Source organism: Carcharodon carcharias, chromosome 1, assembly GCF_017639515.1.
Source record: "Carcharodon carcharias isolate sCarCar2 chromosome 1, sCarCar2.pri, whole genome shotgun sequence".
Lineage (NCBI taxonomy): Eukaryota > Metazoa > Chordata > Chondrichthyes > Lamniformes > Lamnidae > Carcharodon > Carcharodon carcharias.
The window spans coordinates 261,393,574-261,413,026 of record NC_054467.1 but is presented as its reverse complement, the minus strand read 5'-3'; the positions used below and the strand labels follow the sequence as shown (position 1 = coordinate 261,413,026).

At 46.1% G+C, this 19,453-nt stretch overlaps 1 protein-coding gene across 5 annotated transcripts in view; it reads left to right on the top strand.

The window, feature by feature from the left end:
* Positions 1-1,791: 1,791 nt before the first annotated feature.
* Positions 1,792-19,453, top strand: part of shtn2 (shootin 2) — a 75,714-nt gene continuing 58,052 nt past the window's right edge. For 3 of the 5 annotated variants that reach the window (XM_041192545.1, XM_041192537.1, XM_041192562.1), the window contains exons 1-3: positions 3,820-3,975; positions 8,470-8,510; positions 17,278-17,344. In XM_041192545.1, the coding sequence (XP_041048479.1) occupies positions 3,828-3,975; positions 8,470-8,510; positions 17,278-17,344 (256 nt within the window). In that variant the 5' untranslated portion in view covers positions 3,820-3,827. Of the gene's footprint in view, positions 1,941-3,819; positions 3,976-8,469; positions 8,511-17,277; positions 17,345-17,920; positions 17,991-19,453 lie in introns of those variants that run through there. The other 2 variants (XM_041192553.1, XM_041192571.1) reach the window with 2 other exon arrangements.

Genomic DNA, 19,453 nt, shown 5'->3' with positions numbered 1-19,453 from the left:
GCTCTCTCTCTCTCTCTCTCTGGGCGCCTTGTAATTATACACTGGGCACTGTCTCTCTCTGGGAGCAGTGTAATTATACACTGGGCTCTCTCTCTCTCTCTCTGTGTGTAGTATAATTTATACACTGGGCTCAATCTCTCTCTCTCTCTGGGAGCAGTGTAATTATACATTGGGCTCTCTCTCTCTCTGGAAGCAGTGTAATTATACATTGGGCTCTCTCTGTCGCTGGGAGCAGTGTAATTATACACTGGGCTCTCTCTCTGGGGGCTTTGTAATTATACACTGGGCTCTCTCTCTGGGGGCATTGTAATTATACACTGGGCTCTCTCTCTCGGAGCAGTGTAATCATACACTGGGCTCTCTCTGGGAGCAGTGTAATTATACACAGGGCTCTCTCTCTCTCTCTCTCTGGTAGCAGTGTAATTATACACTGCGCTCCCTCTCTCTGGGAGCAGTGTAATTATACAGTGCCCTCTCTATCTCTCTGGGAGTAGTGTAATTATACACTGGGCTCTCTCTCTCTCTCTCTCTGGTAGCAGTGTAATTATACAGTGCCCTCTCTATCTCTCTGGGAGTAGTGTAATTATACACTGGGCTCTCTCTCTCTCTCTCTGGTAGCAGTGTAATTATGCACAGGGCTCTCTCTCTCTCTCTCTGGTAGCAGTGTAATTATACACTGCGCTCCCTCTCTCTGGGAGCAGTGTAATTATACAGTGCGCTCTCTCTCTCTCTCTGGGAGTAGTGTAATTATACACTGGGCTCTCTCTCTCTCTCTCTGGTAGCAGTGTAATTATACAGTGCCCTCTCTATCTCTCTGGGAGTAGTGTAATTATACACTGGGCTCTCTCTCTCTCTCTCTCTGGGTGCAGTGTAATTATACAGTGCCCTCTCTATCTCTCTGGGAGTAGTGTAATTATACACTGGGCTCTCTCTCTCTGGTAGCAGTCTAATTATACACAGGGCTCTCCCTCTCTCTCTCTCTCTGGTAGCAGTGTAATTATACACTGCGCTCCCTCTCTCTGGGAGCAGTGTAATTATACAGTGCGCTCTCTCTCTCTCTCTCTGGGAGTAGTGTAATTATACACTGGGCTCTCTCTCTCTCTCTCTGGTAGCAGTGTAATTATACAGTGCCCTCTCTATCTCTCTGGGAGTAGTGTAATTATACACTGGGCTCTCTCTCTCTCTCTCTGGTAGCAGTGTAATTATACACTGGGCTCTCTCTCTCTCTCTCTGGTAGCAGTGTAATTATACACTGGGCTCTCTCTCTATCTCTCTGGGAGTAGTGTAATTATACACTGGGCTCTCTCTCTCTCTCTCTGGTAGCAGTGTAATTATACAGTGCCCTCTCTATCTCTCTGGGAGCAGTTTAATTATACACTGCGCTCCCTCTCTCTGGGAGCAGTGTAATTATACACTGGGCTCTCTCCCTCTCTCTGGGAGCAGTGTAATTATACACTGGGCTCTCTCCCTCTCTCTGGGAGCAGTGTAATTATACACTGGGCTCTCTCCCTCTCTCTGGGAGCAGTGAAATTATACACTGGGCTCTCTCCTCTCTCTGGGAGCAGTGAAATTATACACTGGGCTCTCTCTCTCGGAGCAGTGTAATTATACACTGGGCTCTCTCTCCCTGGGAGCAGTGTCATTATACAACGGGCTCTCTCTGGGAGCAGTGTAATTGTACACTGGGGTCTCTCTATCTCCCTCTGTATCTCCCTCTGAGCATTGTTATTATATACCAGGATTTCTTTCTCCCCTTTCAGACTGCATAAGTACTTACCACAGCGCTTATATATTCCCATTTCACTTCCTTTACATCGGCGAGCAGCAACCTGATACTTGTGAGATGCAGGAAGTCTGAGTGCATGCATCCACTCAGCCCATGATGGAGAGAGCTGCTTTTGGTTCGAGTTTGGAGAGAAGGAGTTCTCAGCCGCTGTCAGGTATCCAGTTTTGGTCCTCTTGCTGTGATGAAGTGGATGCAGCTCATGTGCCGATAGGCGAGACTCTTTTATAAAAGGGCCTTTCTGTCAGGCACTTTCTGAGCTAAACCACATTCTTTGATGCTGGCTGAGAAACAGCTACAACCAGCCGAGAGTCTAGAGACTGACTGACTGATAGCTGAGTGTCTCAGTGACACTTTCCTACTGGTGTCGAGGTTGGCCACCCCCCCGGAGATGTGCCCTTGCGTAGAGACATGTCTGTTACTGCTTTCTGTCTGTCTTTCGAATGGTTGATCAATCAGGGAAGGGCACAGTACGGGGTAGGGGGGTGAGAGGTCAGGAGGCACCAGCACAACCTCCAAATTACTCGTTTGTACAGGGTTTGCTGTAGTACACCCAGAGTGATCGAGTGCACCCAAGGGATCCAGTGATCCCAAAGGTATCCAGTAGCCCTCGAGTGATCTAGTCATAACATTCTCCATTTCAGGAATTGTTCCTTTAGATTGGAAAGTTGTGAAAGTAACTCCTCTCTTTAAGAAAAGTGAAAGGGAGTAACTCAGAAATTATAGACTTGTTAGTTTAACAAGTGTGTGGAGAAGCTATTGGCATCTGTGAGTAAGGAGAGAGTGACTGTGCACTTAGAGACATTCGGAGCTGATTAAAGAGAGGCAGGTTTGTAAAGCGTAGGTCTAGTCTAACAAACCTCATCATATTTTTTGAGGATGTAATTCAATTAGTGACAGGGGATTGTCCATGGATTGAGTTTACATGAGGTTTCAGAAAGTATTCAATCGGTTTGCACACAAGAGACTGTTAGCTAGACTGTTAGTTATGGAAGCTCACAGAAACAAAGGTAAATTATTGACTCGTTAGGGAGGTTGTTTAGGCAATGGAAGGCCGAGAACAGGGGCAACGGGTGTGCACTGGAACCTGGACGATAGTGACAATGGCGCCCCGCAAAGATCTGTGCCGGGACCTCAACAATCCACTATATTTATCAAAGAGTTGGAAAAGACAGTCGAGAGTCATACATCCACGTGTGTCAATGGCACAAAGATTGGTGACATTGTAAGCAGTGTAGACTGGATCATTAAATTACAAAGAGTCATCGAGTGATGGATTGAATGGTTAATCTGTGGCAGGTGGCCTTCAACACAGGCAAGGTTGTGGTCATGCATTTTGGGCCCAAGATTCAAACATTATTTAAATGATCAGAATCTAGGAACAGTGGGAGTCCAGAGAGATTTAAAAGTACACGTACATAGCTCACTATTACGTAGCTGTACGATATGTATGAACTAGAAAGGCTAATGGAATGTTCACCTTTTATAATAAATGCTACAATACAAGGGAGAGAAGGTTTTGTTGCAGCTGTACAAAAACCCTGGCTAGACCAGACCTGGGGTACGGTGTACAGTTCCGGGCACCGGACCTTAGGAAGGATATATGGGCCTCGGAAGGAGTGCAAATTCACCAGAATGTTACACCAGAGGGTTGCAAAGGTCAGATTATGAGCAGAGATTATATAAACCGAGTTTGTATTTCCTGGAACATTAATTGGTTAAGGAGCAATTTGATTGCGGTTTATAGGATTTTCAAAGAAATCGATAGGGTAGGTGGGGAGAACCCTTTTCTGCCAGTGGAAGAGTCAAGGACAAGAGCGCATAACCTTAAAACCAGAGCCAGGTTACTCAGCAGAGAAGTTAAGAAATCCTTCTTCATGCAAGTGGGGAACTGTCTCCTACATAAAAACTAAGTTTATGAGGAACAAATGCTGCCAAATTCATAGTGAAAGAAGAAGTAGTTGAGACACTGGATGGAGTAAAAATTGATAAAGAGGAGGTATTAGAAAGGCTGTTTGTTGGTACATCACAAGAAATGGATGAGATGCATCCAAGTCCGCTGAGGGAGGTAAGGGTGGAAATTGCGGAGACACTGGCCCTAGTCTTCCAATGCCCCTTAGGTACAGGAGTGGTGCCAGAGGACTGGAAAATTGTTCAAAAAAGCAGTGTCGGGCTAAACCCTGCAACTACAGGTCAGTCAGTTAAATCTCACCCACCGGTGGGGAAGCTTTTAGAGACAATAATGTGGGACAAAATTAACAGCCACTTGGACACGTGCAGATTAAGGAAAGGCAAAGAGTTTGTTAGTGGCAAATTGTGTTTAACTAACTTGATTGAATTTTTTGATGAGGTGATAAAGCAGGTTGATGAGGGGAATCCAATTGACGTGGTGTATATGGAGTTCCAAAAGGCATTTGATAAAGTGCCACATGATAGACTTGGGAGAGCAGTTGAAACCCACAATAAAAGGGAAAGTGGCAGCATGGTAATGAAGTTGGCTGAGCGACAAGAAATAGAAAGTAGTGGTGAACAAAATAAAAGCAGAAAATGCTAGAAGTACTCAGCATATCTGGCAGTAGCTGTGGAGAGAGAAACAGAGTTAACGTTTCAGGTCTGTGACCTTACATCAGAACCAATCAGAAGTATTGGTGAATGGTTTCTCAGGTAGGAGAGAAGAAGGTATACAGCAGGGTTCCCCAGGGATCGATACTAGAACCACTGATTCTCTTAATTTATATTAATGTCCTAGGCTTAGACGTACAAGCAAACAATTCCAAAATTTGTAGATGGAACAAAACTATGAGAGAATTCAAGAGGACGTAGATAGGTTGGTGGAATGGATGGACAGGTTGGAGCAGCAGTTTAATGACGAGAAGTGTGAAGTGATAGGTTTTCACAGGAAGACCAAGAATAGGCAATTATGAGATAAAAAGTACAATTCTAAAGATTTACAAGAATGATTGTAGAGATGAGGGATCTCAGTTATGTAGATAGGTTGGAGAAAAGGTTGAGAGGAGACTTGATAGAATAATTCCAAATCATGAGGGGTCTGGACAGAGTAGATCGGGAGGAACTCTTCCCTTTGGTGGAAGGATGGAGAACCAGAGAGCAAAAGATCCAACGGTGACGTGAGAAGAACCTTTCCTTTGCACCAAATGTTTAGGATCCAAAATGCACCGCCAGAGGCAGATACAAAAAGGAGTTGGATAAGCATCTAGAGAGAAAGAATATGTAGGGCCTCAGTGAAATGGTGGGGGAGTGGGTTTAGCTGACTTGATCTTGCAGAGAGCTAGCGCTCACAGGACAGGCTGAGTGGTCTCACTCCGTGCTTTGACCATTCTATTATTCTAGAGATAGCTCCTCAATTAATAGTTTTAAATTGGGGATTGTTCAATTTTTGCAAGCCAAGGGCATTAATGGTTGCAGTGCAAAGGCAGCTAATTGGCAGTAGTGTACAGATCAGCCATCATCTCAGTAAGTGACTAGTTGAGTGATCTGGCCTGTTGAGAGTGCTCCTGTACATGTGAAATCACGCAGTACAAATAGAGTGATCCAGTCCACCCAGAGTAATCTAGTACACACTGTGATCTTGGATAGCAACTGGTGTGATCCAAAGAAAGATCTTGCATTTTAATGATGCTTTTAACAAGCTCTGGATCGCCCAAAGGACTTGACGCCATTGAAGTATTTTGAAGTGCAGTCATCGTTGTAAAGTAGGAAATGTAGCAGCCAGGTAGCAGAATGAGATCATGATCTGATCATCTGTCTTGGTAATGTTGGCTGTGGAATAAATGTTGGTCAGGATACCGGGGAGAAGTGTGCTGCTTGGTATAGCGACATGGGATCTTTTACACCCTTCATCCAAAAGACAGCAGCTCCAACAGTGCAGCACTCCCTCAGTACCACCCTGGGAGTGTCATCTGTATAGCAGGCTCACGTCTCTGAAACAGGACTTTAAAAAACATGTTTCCTTTCATGCCACGTGGGCATCACTGGCAAGGCCAGCATTTGTTGTCCATCACTAATTGCCCCTTGAGCTATGTTATTTCCAAGGGCTGTTTCATGCTGTGGGTCTGGACTCACACATAGGCCAGATCAGGGGAGGATAGCAAGTTTCCTTTCTCTTTCCTGAAGAGCATGAGTGAACCAGGTGGGTTTATAACAACAGTCAATGATAGCTTCATGGTCACCATTGCTGAGATTAGTTTTCAATCCCAGATTTGGATTAATTGAATTTAAACTCCACCAGCTGCTGCGGTGAGATTTGAACCCTTGTTCCCACAGCTTTAGCCAATGCTTCTGGATAACTGGCCTAGTGATGTTACTACCACACCACCATCTCTCCCTAAAACCCCGAAGCTTAAACTCATAATCTTCTGATTCAGAGGTGGGCGTGCTACACACTGAACCAGATTGATTGATTGGGTGTTGGGTGAAGGAGGTCAATTGACTCCACTTTGAATATTTCCATCACTAGCAAGAACACTGTCCTGTTAGAAGTCACTGTCGGCCTCCACTCGAGCCCTGTGCTATGTACTCGGCTCCTGGGCTGTGAGCCAACAAATATTTCCCATCAGTCAGGCGACACCAGGAGGAAGCTGAAAAAGGAACACATTGGCTGCAGTTCATTTTCTTTAACATGTTGAGGAAGTCAATTCTTGGGACTTTTTCCTTCAAGTAATAAAGGCTCAAAGGGCAGTTGCAGTTCTCGGACTGGGTTGGGGAGATGGTGGTGTAGTGGTAATATCACTGGACTAATAACCCACAGACCCAGGCTAAACTCTGGGGACAAGGGTTCACATCCTAGCACAGCAGACAGTGATGTTTGAATTCAGCTAATAAACCTGGAATTGAAAGTTGGTCTCAGTATTTTTTTTAATTCACTCAAGGGATGTGGGCTTCGCTGGCTGGGTCAGCATTTATTGCCCATCCCTAGCTGCCCTTGAGAAGGTGGTGGTGAGCTGCCTTCTTGAACCGCTGCAGTCCATGTGGTGTAGGTACACTCCAGTGCTGTTAGGGAGGGAGTTCCAGGATTTTGACCCAGCGACAGTGAAGGAACGGCGATATATTTCCAAGTCAGGATGGTGAGTGGCTTGGAGGGGAACTTCCAGGTGGTGGTGTTCCCATCTATCTGCTGCCCTTGTCCTTCTAGATGGTAGTGGTTGTGGGTTTGGAATGGCAATCATAAAATTATGATTGATTTATGTAAAAACCCACCTGATTCACTACCACCTGGAAGTCCCCCTCCAAGTCACTCACCATCCTGACTTGGAAATATATCGCTGTTCCTTCACTGTCGCTGGGTCAAAATCCTGGAACTCCCTCCCTAACAGCACTGTGGGTGTACCTACACCACATGGACTGCAGCGGTTCAAGAAGGCAGCTCACCACCACCTTCTCAAGGGCAACTAGGGATGGGCAATAAATGCTGGGCCCAGCCAGCGAAACCCACATCCCGTGAACGAATTAAAAAAGACTAATGCCCTTCAGGGAAGGAAATTTGCTGTCCTTACTCAGTCTGGCCTACATGTGACTCCAGACCCACAGCAATGTGGTTGACTCTTAACTGCCCTCTGAAATGACCTAGCATGGTCAGTTCAAGGGCAGTTAGGGATGGGCAACAAATGCTGGCCTTGCCAGTGACACCCATATCCCAGGAAAGAATTTTAAAAATGTTTTTTTTAAAAACCATGGTTCCCCAAGCTCTGTATTGGTTCAGCTGGTCTTTATGATAATTACCTGAACTTGAGGCATCATTTTAAAGTTTGCAGATGGTGCAAGGAGGAAGTGTAGCAAACAACGAGGAGAATAGTAACAGACTTCAAGAGGACACCGACCGGTAAAAAGGGCAGACGTGTGACATGAGGATATGAAATGCTGAGATGTCTAACATGATACATCTTGGTAGGAAGATAGATAAAAGGCAACATAAAACCAAGATATAATTTTGAAAGAGGTGCAGGAACAGAGAGACATTGGGTAGATGTATCTTTGAAGGTGGCAGGATATGTTGAGGAGTCTGTCAGAAAGCAGACAGGAACCTGGACTTTATCAATAGGGACATAGAGCACAAAAGCAAGGAGGTTAAACCTGTACCAAAGACTGGTCCAGCCTCAGCTAGAGTTTTGTGTCCAGTTCCAGGTCCAGGCGAAGAAGGATGTGAAGGCATTGGAAAGAGGGAAGAAAGAGGTTTACTTGAACGATTCCAGGGATGAGGGATTTTAGTTACACAGAGAGACTGACGAAGATGGGATTGTTCACCTTAGAACAGAGAAGCTTAAGAGGAAATTATTGATTAAGGTGGTTAAAATCATGAAAGATTTTGATAGAGTGAATAAGGGGAAACCATTTCCAATGGCAGGAGGGTCGATAAAGGGAGGACAGCGATTTCAGGTAATTGGAAAACAAGGGTGACATGGGGGATCTATTTTTTACCCAGATGGTGGTTGTGATCTGGAGCGTGCTGCCTGACAGTACAATGGAAGCAGATTCAATAGTAACTTTTAAAAGGGATTTGGATAAATACCTGAAAGGGAAGGGTATGGGTGGCTATGAGGGGAGGACAGGAGAGAGTGTGACTAACTGGATAGCTCTACAAAAGTGCTGACACAGGTATGATGGTCCGAAGCCTTCTCCTGTGCTGTATGATTCTCTGATCCTTTGATTTATTCTGTTTCTACCCGCAGCCATTGAAGAGAGTGGTCCCAACCTGAATGATGATGAGGAGGTGAGTTAGTTTAGGAATTGCAGGGAAGAAGGTGAGGTAAGGTGTGTTGTAAGGGTGGCCAAGCTGTGCTGTTAGTGATAGAGCTGATCTGCAGACACTTCTCGGGTGGAAACATTAAGTTTATTACCATATACTCAGCAGCAACTGCACGCTCTATCTCCATCTCCACACTGACTGCTGAGGTAGACCACGCTACTCTCCTATTGGTTACTACAGGTCATGTGATCTTTCCTAACACATATTATTCTTAAAGGTACATTTCACACTAAATAAAATAAAGCTATAATTACTACAAGGTGGATCTGAAAGGAACAGAATGATTTAACACCTACTCTAAATCTTTGTGCTTCTGCCTTTTGAAAGTACTGTTTGTGTTACAGCCGGCAGTGCAGTGGTTATGGTACTGGACTAGTATTCATAAAATAACGCAACACAGACGGAGGCCATTTGGCCCATTGTACCTGTGTCTGCTATCCAATGAATCCCACTCCGCTCCTTTTACCCCAAATTTCTGCTAATTTTTCCCCTTTCACCTTTTTTTTGCAAGTTACTATTTAAATCTGCTCCAACGCCCTTTCGGGCAGTGCATCGCAGATCCCAGAGAATGGAACTTCAAATCTCACCCACGGGCATTTGGAAATTTAAATTGTTATCTTTGCTAAGTTTGGAAATTAAAAAGGCTGGTGTCAGTAAAAGGACTCCTGCAGCGTCAGATTGTCAGTAAAAACCCCAACATGTTCACTAACGTCCTTTAGGGACGGTAAACTCGCCATCATTACCTGCTCTGGGCCTATTTTTTACTCACCCGAACATTGTTCTCCTTTAACATGATTGGCCACCTCAGACCACCTTGAGGCCTCTGCGTTGCTACCTACCTCCCCGGTCATTGTTTGCTCTTTGTGCCTCGTGAGTTTGAAGGGAATGAAGCCTTGGGCCTAATACCAAGGACAACACAGGCCTTGCCATTCAGGTTCAGGGATCATACCCTGCATCTCTTGTGGGCCCGAAATCGGGCTGCCCATGTTTCTGAACTAGAAATTGAAAGCAGACGGGAATGACAAGGGGAACCCATCAACATCTCCAACCCACTCCCCCTGCTGTGGATATTTTTTTAATTTATTCATTACTGGCATTTGTTGCCCTCATTTAAAAGGCATTTTTTCAAAGTCTACAACAGGTTTATTTATAGTGCTTTAAAATATTTCAGCAATCACAAGATGGAGGATTCTCTCTCTCTCGAAAGAGAATCTAACAATCACTGACTAGTGTCAGTGATACATCATCATCTATATCATACATTAAGGTATCCCATCTGTTAACCATTTATACTATGCCTCCCCGCAAGTACACTATCCTACTTTTTAACAACAACATGAAACGCTGTCTTTAACTATTTACATTAAATTTCTGTCACTCTCATTTTAACAACTACAGATCCTAGAAGGCTAATTATAACAATATTAAACAGGAACTGAGGAATCTAGACTGGAGGCAGATGTTTGAAGGCAAATCAACAACTGACATGTGGGGGGATTTCAAACATCAGTTGATAAGAATTCAGGACCAGCATGTTCCTGCTGGGATGAAGGATAAGCATGGCAAGTTTCAGGAACCTTGGATAACGAAGGATATTGTGAGATTAGTCAAAAAGAAAAGGGAAGCATTCGTAAGGGCTAGAAGGCTGGGAACAGATGAAGCCCGTGGAGAATATAAAGAAAGTAGGAAGAAACTTAAGTAAGGAGTCAGGAGGGCTAAAAGGGGTCATGAAAAGTCATTGGCAACCAGGATTAAGGAAAATCCCAAGGCCTTTTATACATATGTAAAAAGCAAGAGGGTAGCCAGGGAAAGGGTAGGTCCACTCAGGGACAGAGGTGGGAATCTGTGTGTGGAGCCAGAAGAAATGGGAGAGATACTAAATGAATACTTCTCATCAGTATTCACCAAAGAGAAGGACTTAGCGGTCGATTTGTCTAGGGAAGAGTGTGTAGATAGCCTGAATCATGTTGAGATCAAAAAAGAGGTGTTAGGCGTCTTGAAGAATATTAAGATGGATAAGTCCCCAGGGCCAGATGGGAATACCCCAGAGTACTGAGGGAGGCAAGAGAGGAGATTGCTGGGGCCTTGACAGAAATCTTTGTATCCTGTATGGCTATGGGTGAGGTCCCAGAGGACTGGAGAATGGCCAATGTTGTTCCATTGTTTGAGAAGGGTAGCAGGGATAATCCAGGAAACTACAGGCCGGTGAGCCTGACGTCAGTGGTAGGGAAATTATTGGAGAAGATTCTTCGTGACAGGATTTACTACCATTTGGAAGCAAATGGGCATATTAGTGAAGGCAGCATGGTTTTGTGAAGGGGAGGTTGTGTCTCACTAACTTGATCGAGTTTTTCGAGGAAGTGACAAAGATGATCGACGATGGAAGGGCAGTGGATGTTATCTACATGGATTTCAGTAAGGCCTTTGACAAGGTCCCTCATGGCAGACTGGTACAGAGGGTAAAGTCGCACGGGATCAGAGGTGAGCTGGCAGGGTGGATACAGAATTGGCTTGGTCATAGAAGACAGAGGGTAGCAGTGGAAGGGTGCTTTTCTGAATGGAGAGCTGTGACTAGTGGAGTTCCGCAGGGATCAGTGCTGGGGCCTTTGCTGTTTGTAGTATATGTAAATGATTTGGAGGAAAATGTAACTTGGCTAATTAGTAAGTTTGCAGACAACACTAAGGTTGGAGGAGTTGCAGATAGTGAAGAGGATTGTCAAAGGATACAACGGGATATAGATCAGTTGTAGACTTGGCCAGCGAAATGGCAGATGGAGTTTAATCTGGACAAATGCGAGGTAATGCATTTTGGAAGGTCTGATACAGGCAGGAATTATACAGGAAATGGCAGAAACCTTAAGTGCATCGATGGGCAGAGGGATCTGGGTGTACAGGTTCACAGGTCACTGAAAGTGGCAACGTAGATGGATAAGGTAGTCAGGAAGGCATATGGCATGCTTGCCTTCATTGGCAGGGGTATTGAGTATAAAAGCTGGGAAGTCATGCTGCAGCTGTATAGAACCTTGGTTAGGCCACACTTGGAATATTGCGTGCAATTCTGGTCGCCACATTACCAGAAGGATATGGAGGCATTGGAGAGGGTGCAGAGGAGGTTTACCAGGATGCTGCCTATTCTGGAGGTTATTAGCTATGAGGAGAGGTTGGAGAAACTTGGATTGTTCTCACTAGAGCGACGGAGATTGAGGGGCGACTTGATAGAAGTTTACAATATTGTGAGTGGCATCGACAGAGTAGATAGTCAGAAGCTTTTTCCCAGGGTGGAAGAGCCAATTACTAGGGGGACATAGATTTAAGGTGAGAGGAGAAAACTTTCGAGGAGATGTGCGGGGCAAGTTTTTTACGCAGAGGGTAGTGAGTGCTTGAATTCGCTGCCAGAGGAGGTGGTGGAAGCAGGTACGATAGTGGTGTTTAAGAGGCAGCTTGACAAATACATGAATAGGATGGGAATAGAGGGATACGGACCCCGGAAGTGCAAAATGTTTTAATTGGCGGGCAATATGATCGGCGCAGGCTTGGAGGGCCGAAGGGCCTGTTCCTGTGCTGTACTTTTCTTTGTTCTTTGTTATTTATTCACTCCCTCCACCACCGACACACAGTAGCAGCAGTGTGTGTGTCACCCAGAAGATGCACGGCAAGGAACTCACCAAGGCTCCTTCGACAGCACCTCCCCAAACCCACGACCACTACCATCTAGAAGGACAAGGGTAGCAGACACACAGGAACACCACCACCTGGAAGTTCCCCTCCAAGCCACTCACCATCCTAACTTGGAAATATATCGCCATTTCTGTCACTGGGTCAAGACCCTGGAACTCCCTCCCTAACAGCACGGTGGGTGTACCTACACCACATGGACTGCAGCAGTTCAAGAAGGCAGCTCACCACCACCTTCTCAAGGGGCAACTAGGGATGGGCAATGAATGCTGGGCCCAGCCAGCGAAGCCCACATCCCGTGAATGAATTTTAAAAAAAGCCCCACTTCTCTCTGTACACGGTTACTTCACTAGGGACAATGAGAAGAAATGCTCAGGATATGGAGGCAAGACAGTCTCACATTCAGGTACGAGAGGAAATTCCTGTAGACAACCAATTCGGGCACAAGGTTTCTTTATAAGACATAGGAGCAGAAATTAGGCCATTCGGCCCATCGAGTCTGCTCCGCCATTCAATCATGGCTGATAAGTTTCTCAACCCCATTCTCCCGCCTTCTCCCCATAACCTTTGATCCCCTTACCAATCAAGAACCTATCTATCTCGGTCTTACATACACTCAATGACCTGGCCTGCACAGCCTTCTGTGGCAATGAATTCCATAGATTCACCACTCTCTGGCTAAAGAAGTTTCTCCTCATCTCTGTTCTAAAAGGTCTTCCCTTTACTCTGAGGCTGTGCCCCTCGGGTCCTAGTCTCTCCTACTAATGGAAACATCTTCCCCCACGTCCACTCTATCCAGGCCTTTCAGTATTCTGTAAGTTTCAATCAGATCCCCCCCCTCATCCTTCTAAACTCCATCGAGTATAGACCCAGAGTCCTCAAACGTTCCTCATATGTTAAGCCTTTCGTTCCTGGGATCATTGTGCTGCCCGGGATTGTGCAGCTTTGGGACAGCTGAAGATTCTGCTGCAGCTTCTGTTCTGACCCAAGCTCTGAAGGGAGGAAGATTTTCAGCTGAGGTTGAAGTATGAGCGTCAACTTGACGTTCACCCTGGGAAGGTGCCAGCTCTTTAGCGGTGTGATCCTCATTCGACTCAGGCCTAACATTCTGTGCGGACCGACCCAATTTACGGAGCGATGCGAAGCCTCAGAGTGGCTGTGAATTATACCCGATTAAATGCTGGAAGCTCGGCCTGCCTCACGTACTGGACCCGCTTGATCCAAAGTCGATCTGACCTTTGTTCTGCAGGAAGTCGGAGAGCATCTCATTCCAAACACCCACGCCTCTGCTCGTCCTTCAGTGCCCCATCTCCACTAGAACTCGTTAGGCAAATAGGCCTGTTAGGAAATATTCAATGGAATCTCCAGGTCGTTGCAAGCGCTCATTAACATGTGCTCATTCTATTACTAAATTTTGTTGCAGGATAAAATAGGTGTCAATGGTTTTAATGACAAAATAAAGAATCCACAGTAGATTCTTGCACACCCTCCCCTAGGAGAATGTTATCTGTTACCAGGCCTATTGCATGAAGAAACGAACTGACTTGGAGATTTGGCTGTATTTCATGAGGACCTGTTGCTAGTTGATACCAGAGAGAATGGCGTTTCCATAACTCCCTCCCCTGCCCTGTCAGTGGGTGCCTGAGTCAGTCGAATGGATGGGACAAAGGGCAGGGACTGCTCACTTGGGTACGGCCAGCTGTACTTCTCTCAGTGTGTGCCTCCCCCCTACAGCTGAAATCTCTTGAGCTGCTTTCAATGGTTTCTTCACTCTCTGGTTCCTTCGGTAACACCTTTTACATCGGTGTCTCCATCATTGGTACTGTGTTCTGAGACTGGGTCCTTCTGTCTGGGTGTGGGGCTTGGTTATTAGACAGACAGTAGACATACTCTGGTATCTAGTTAACACTTGTTTTATTTGGACTACATCTACACAGGTTACAGAGTAGGTACGTAGCTCTTTGGCAGAAGCCCAACCTCTCTCTCTCGCGAGAGAGTCTAGCACACTAGTGTCAGTAGTAAACCATCATCTATATCATACATTAACATATCCCATCTAAAGTTTTTTTGGGAATTATGAACATGTCCCAACTCAAGTGACATTGTCACATGAGGGGACATGTAAGGGAATTTTTTTTTTCTATTTTTAATATTTTTGAAAGCAGAAGTGATCTCCCTGAGGCTGCACTTAGCCTCAAGGGGATGTGCGCATAGAGCTTCCCTGCAGACATCACGCTGGGCGGGCCTTAATTGGCCCATCCAGGTAAAATGGTGGTGTGCCACTGATCGGGAGCGCCGATTGGAAACGCACCCATCAATCAACTTCCCCCCCCCGACAGGGGGAAAATTCAGCCCCATGAAACTCTGCCTTTAACTATTTACATTAAATTTCTGCGACTCCCATTTTAACAACTACAGATCCTAGCCAGATCCAACTCCCACTCTTCACCTCCCCAAGCCACAGTCCTGAGGGATTCAATCCCCCTCAGTACTCTTGTCCCTTAGGGAAGATGCCTTGGAAATATTGGAGCATTCCCCTGCATCCAGTAGGACATCATCATCCATGGAATAGGACAGCAGTGTATCAGCATTGCTGTCAGCGTATCGTTCTTAGGCATGGTTCCACCCGCTCTCTATCGAGAGAGAGAGTCTAACACATGATTGGCTGATGTCAGTAGTACATCATCACCTCCATCATAAATTAGCATATCCCATCTGTTAACGCTTTATATTACAGATGAAAGCATTGAGTGCCACAAAACCCATTTTAGAGGGTGCATGAATAAATTTAAACTGAGCAAGAGGGAGAGTCGGAGGGAGCCAGACTAAAAGGCCAAGGAGACTGAAAAGGCTTTGTTATCCCATAGGAGCCCGTTGGATTCTCGGGTTAGGACAGCGGATGTGCAATAGCAGAGTTAATGCATTAGAGAATGGGTTTCAATGGGAGATCAAGTTGGGGTATTAGAAAGATGGGTTTAATTGGGAAAGTGAGGGTATTAGAGGAATAGGTTTTGATGGGACAGTAAGGGTATTATGGGAATGAGATTCAGTGGGAGAGTGAAGGTATTGGAGAGATGGGTTGCAGTAGGAGAGTTAGGGTATTAGGGAGATGGGTTTTGATGCGAGAGTGAGGGTACTAGAGGGATGGGTTTAATTGGGAGACTGAGGATATTAGAGAGATGGGTTGCGATTAGAGATTGAGCATATTAGAAAGATGGGAGAGTGAGGGTATTTGAGAGATGTGTTTCAGTGAGAGTGTGAGGGTATTAGAGAGATGGGTTTTGAGGGGAAAGTGGGGGTATTAGAGGAATGGGTTTTGTGGGAGAATGAGAGTATTAGGTGGCCGGATTTTGGTGGGAGAGTGAAGTATTAGGGGCATGGGTTTTGATGGGAGAGTGAGACAGTTCCAATCCTACTCCGGCCCCCTCCCACAACTCTTTCTCCGGTACATCAATGACTGCTTCAGTGCTACTTCATGCTCTCGTCAGGACCTGGAAAAATGTATTAATTTTGCTTCCAATTTCCACCCCTCCATCACCTTCACATGGTCCATCTCTGACACTTCCCTTCCCTTCCTTGACCTCTCTGTCTCAATTTCTGGTGATAGACTGTCCACCAATATTCATTACAAGCCTACCGACTCCCACAGCTACCTCGACTACAGATCCTCACACCCCGCTTCCTGTAAGGACTCCATCCCATTCTCTCAGTTCCTTCGCCTCCGTCACATCTGTTCTGATGATGCTACCTTCAAAAACAGTTCCTCTGACATGTCCTCCTTCTTCCTTAACCAATGTTTACCACCCACGGTCGTTGACAGGGCCCTCAACCGTGTCCGGCCCATCTCCCGCGCATCCGCCCTCACACTTTCCCCTCCCTCCCAGAACCATGATAGGGTCCCCCTTGTCCTTACATCACCCCACCAGCCTCCACATTCAAAGGATCATCCTCCACCATTTCCGCCAACTCCAGCATGATGCCACCACCAAACACATCTTCCCTTCACCCCCCTGGCGGCATTCCGTAGGGATCGTTCCCTCCGGGACACCCTGGTCCACTCCTCCATCACCCCTTACATCTCAACCCCCCTCCCACGGCACCTTCCCATGCAATTGCAGAAGGTGCAACACCTGCCCCTTTACTTCCCCTCTCCTCACCGTCCAAGGGCCCAAACACACCTTTCAAGTGAAGCAGCATTTCACTTGCACTTCCCTCAATTTAGTCTACTGCATTCACTGCTCCCAATGTGGTTTCCTCTACATTGGAGAGACCAAACGTAGACTGGGTGATCGCTTTGCAGAACACCTTCGGTCTGTCCGGAAGCATGACCCAGACCTCCCTGTCGCTTGCCATTTTAACACTGCACCCTGCTCTCATGCCCACATGTCCGACCTTGGCCTGCTGCATTGTTCCAGTGAAGCTCAACGCAACCTGGAGGAACAGCACCTCATCTTCCGACTAGACACTTTACAGCCTTCCGGAGTGAATATTGAATTCAACAACTTTAGATCATGAACTCTCTCCTCCATCCCCACCCCCTTTCCGATCCCCCTCTTTTACAATAATTTATATAGATTTTTCTTTTCTCACCTATTTCCATTATTTTTAAATGTATTTCCATCCATTGTTTTATCTCTACCTTTTGGCCTATTTCAATCCCTTCCCCCCCACCCCACCCCCGCTAGGGCTATCTGTACCTTGCTTGTCCTGCTTTCTACCCTTAATGTCACCTATTAGCACATTTCTTAGCTAATATCACCACCATCAACACCTCTTTGTACTTTTGTCTATGACATCTTTTGGCAATCTCCACCTATCGCTGGCCCTCTATCCAGCTCTACTTGTCCCACCCCCCCTTAAACCAGCTTATATTTCACCTCTTCTATTTTTACTCAGTTCTGTTGGAGAGTCATTCGGACTCGAAACGTTAACTGTGTTCCTCTCTGCAGATGCTGTCAGACCTGCTGAGTTTTTCCAGCTATTTTTATTTCTGTTTTTGTTTTGGATTTCCAGCATCCGCAGTTTTTGGCTTTTATTTTTGTATTACCATTTTCAGGGTGACAGTGGAATACGTTCCGATGACTGTAATGATACAGTGATGATGCGAAAGGAGATGGAATATGGTGAGTTACAGATTCCACAATTTGGATTCGGGACAAATGGCTCTGTCTCTGAGATTTGTGTCATCTTGGGGTTGTTACTTTTAGTCACATTTCATCAAGAAAAACTGGGGTCTAAATTGGGACAGAGGGAGGTCAGTAGGTTGAGAAAAAGTTATATATTGGAAGGGCTGGAGTAAGGAAGTGTGAGGGTGAGATAGGCAAAAGGTAGAGTGAATCAGAAAGATGGACAGAATGTGAGACACGGAAGCTGAGGGATAGAAAGAGAGATGGATGGACAGACAGACAGACAGACAGACAGAGGGACGAGATTGATCAGGGAGACTGTGAATGTGATTGAAGGATCTGTGACGTTGCGAGTCTGGTTACTGAATTCTGGCTGCTTGTTACTATTGGGTGGATAAACCATCGGTGTGAGACCCATCACGTGATCGCGGTGATTTGACCCAATCGTCCCATCACAGACTGATCCCCTCCTGCTCCACGCTGCTTTAAGATTGTTCCCTCATGTCTGGATTCCAGCAATAGGGGAACTACTTTCCCTGTATCTGCCCTGTCACATTCTTTAATTGGTATGTGGCTCTTGTGGTGCAGTGGTTCTATTAATACACGAGTAATACAGGCGCCTGGACTAATAATCTAAAGAGCTGTGAGTTCAAACCTTACCAAACCAGTTTGAGAATGAGAATTTTAATTCAGTAACGGCAGGTTGGTCTCAGTGAAAGTGTGTGTGAAGCTGTTGGATTGTCATAAAAGACCAACTGGGTCACTAAATCCTTCAGAGAATAAACCTGCCACCCTAATGCAGTCTGACCTGGATGTGATTCAAGTGCCACAGCTTCTCAACGAAGTGACCTAGCAAACCATTGGTTCAACACACAGGCGCCAGAGTAACCCCTTGGACAGCTTCCCGCCCCCTAAGACGGTGGTTTGCGCCGTGGTGGTTAACTCTGTGTTAAACAAGGCCTGGTGTGACCCAGGGGCCTCGCTCTGTCCTGACAGTCTCTGCCACATTTGCTGCAGAGGGAGACAGCGGGCTGGGAAGGTGCCCGATTCCGCTGGCCTCTGTTCTCCCTGGGCCTGCTTCTCGGTCAGCTGAGCTTTCCCTTTCTGCTCGCCTCTTCCACCGCCCTTCCAAACAGGGCATAAGACCGTTAGACCATAAGACATAGGAGCAGAAATTAGGCCATTCGGCCCATCGAGTCTGCTCCACCATTCAATTATGGCTGATAAGTTTCTCAACCCCATTCTCACACCTTCTCCCCGTAACCTTTGATCCTCTTACCAATCAAGAACCTATCTATCTCGGTCTTAAATACACTCAATGACCTGGCCTCCACAGCCTTCTGTGGCAATGAATTCCATAGATTCACCACCCTCTGGCTAAAGAAGTTTCTCCTCATCTCTGTTCTAAAAGGTCTTCCCTTTACTCTGAGGCTGTGCCCTCGGGTCCTAGTCTCTCCTACTAATGGAAACATCTTCCCCACGTCCACTCTATCCAGGCCTTTCAGTATTCTGTAAGTTTCAATCAGATCCCCCTCATCCTTCTAAACTCCATCGAATATAGACCCAGAGTCCTCAAATGTTCCTCATATGTTAAGCCTTTCATTCCTGGGATCGACATCACCACCTTCCCAGGGGCAATTAGGGATGGGAAATCCCGGTGACACCCACATCCTGTGAAAGAATAAAAACAAACAGGCAGCCTCGAGAGGTCCCGGCTGTCAGCGACTGTCTCCCAGCTGTCAGTGTCAATGTCCATCATCTTCATATCTCACTCACAGGGGTCCTTGTAGTGGAGGCATGGACACCCAGGAGGTTGTGACCCAGTGACCAGTTCACTGTACAGAATGTCTTTGGGTGTGTGGCCATCATTGACCTGATGAACATGAGTGAGCCAGTGCAGGCATCACCGGTTTAGCAGTGAGTGTCAGCTGATGGAATGAATGCACTCCAGAACCTCTGAGATGGTCACCAGGAGTAACCAAGGAAGAGCAATAAATGCCCAGCCTTCTCCAGGGACACTCACTCAACCCAAGAATGGACAGGAAGCAAATTCTAACCACCTCGATCACTCCTCGATGCTTCTAAACTTCAGGGAACGCAGCTTCC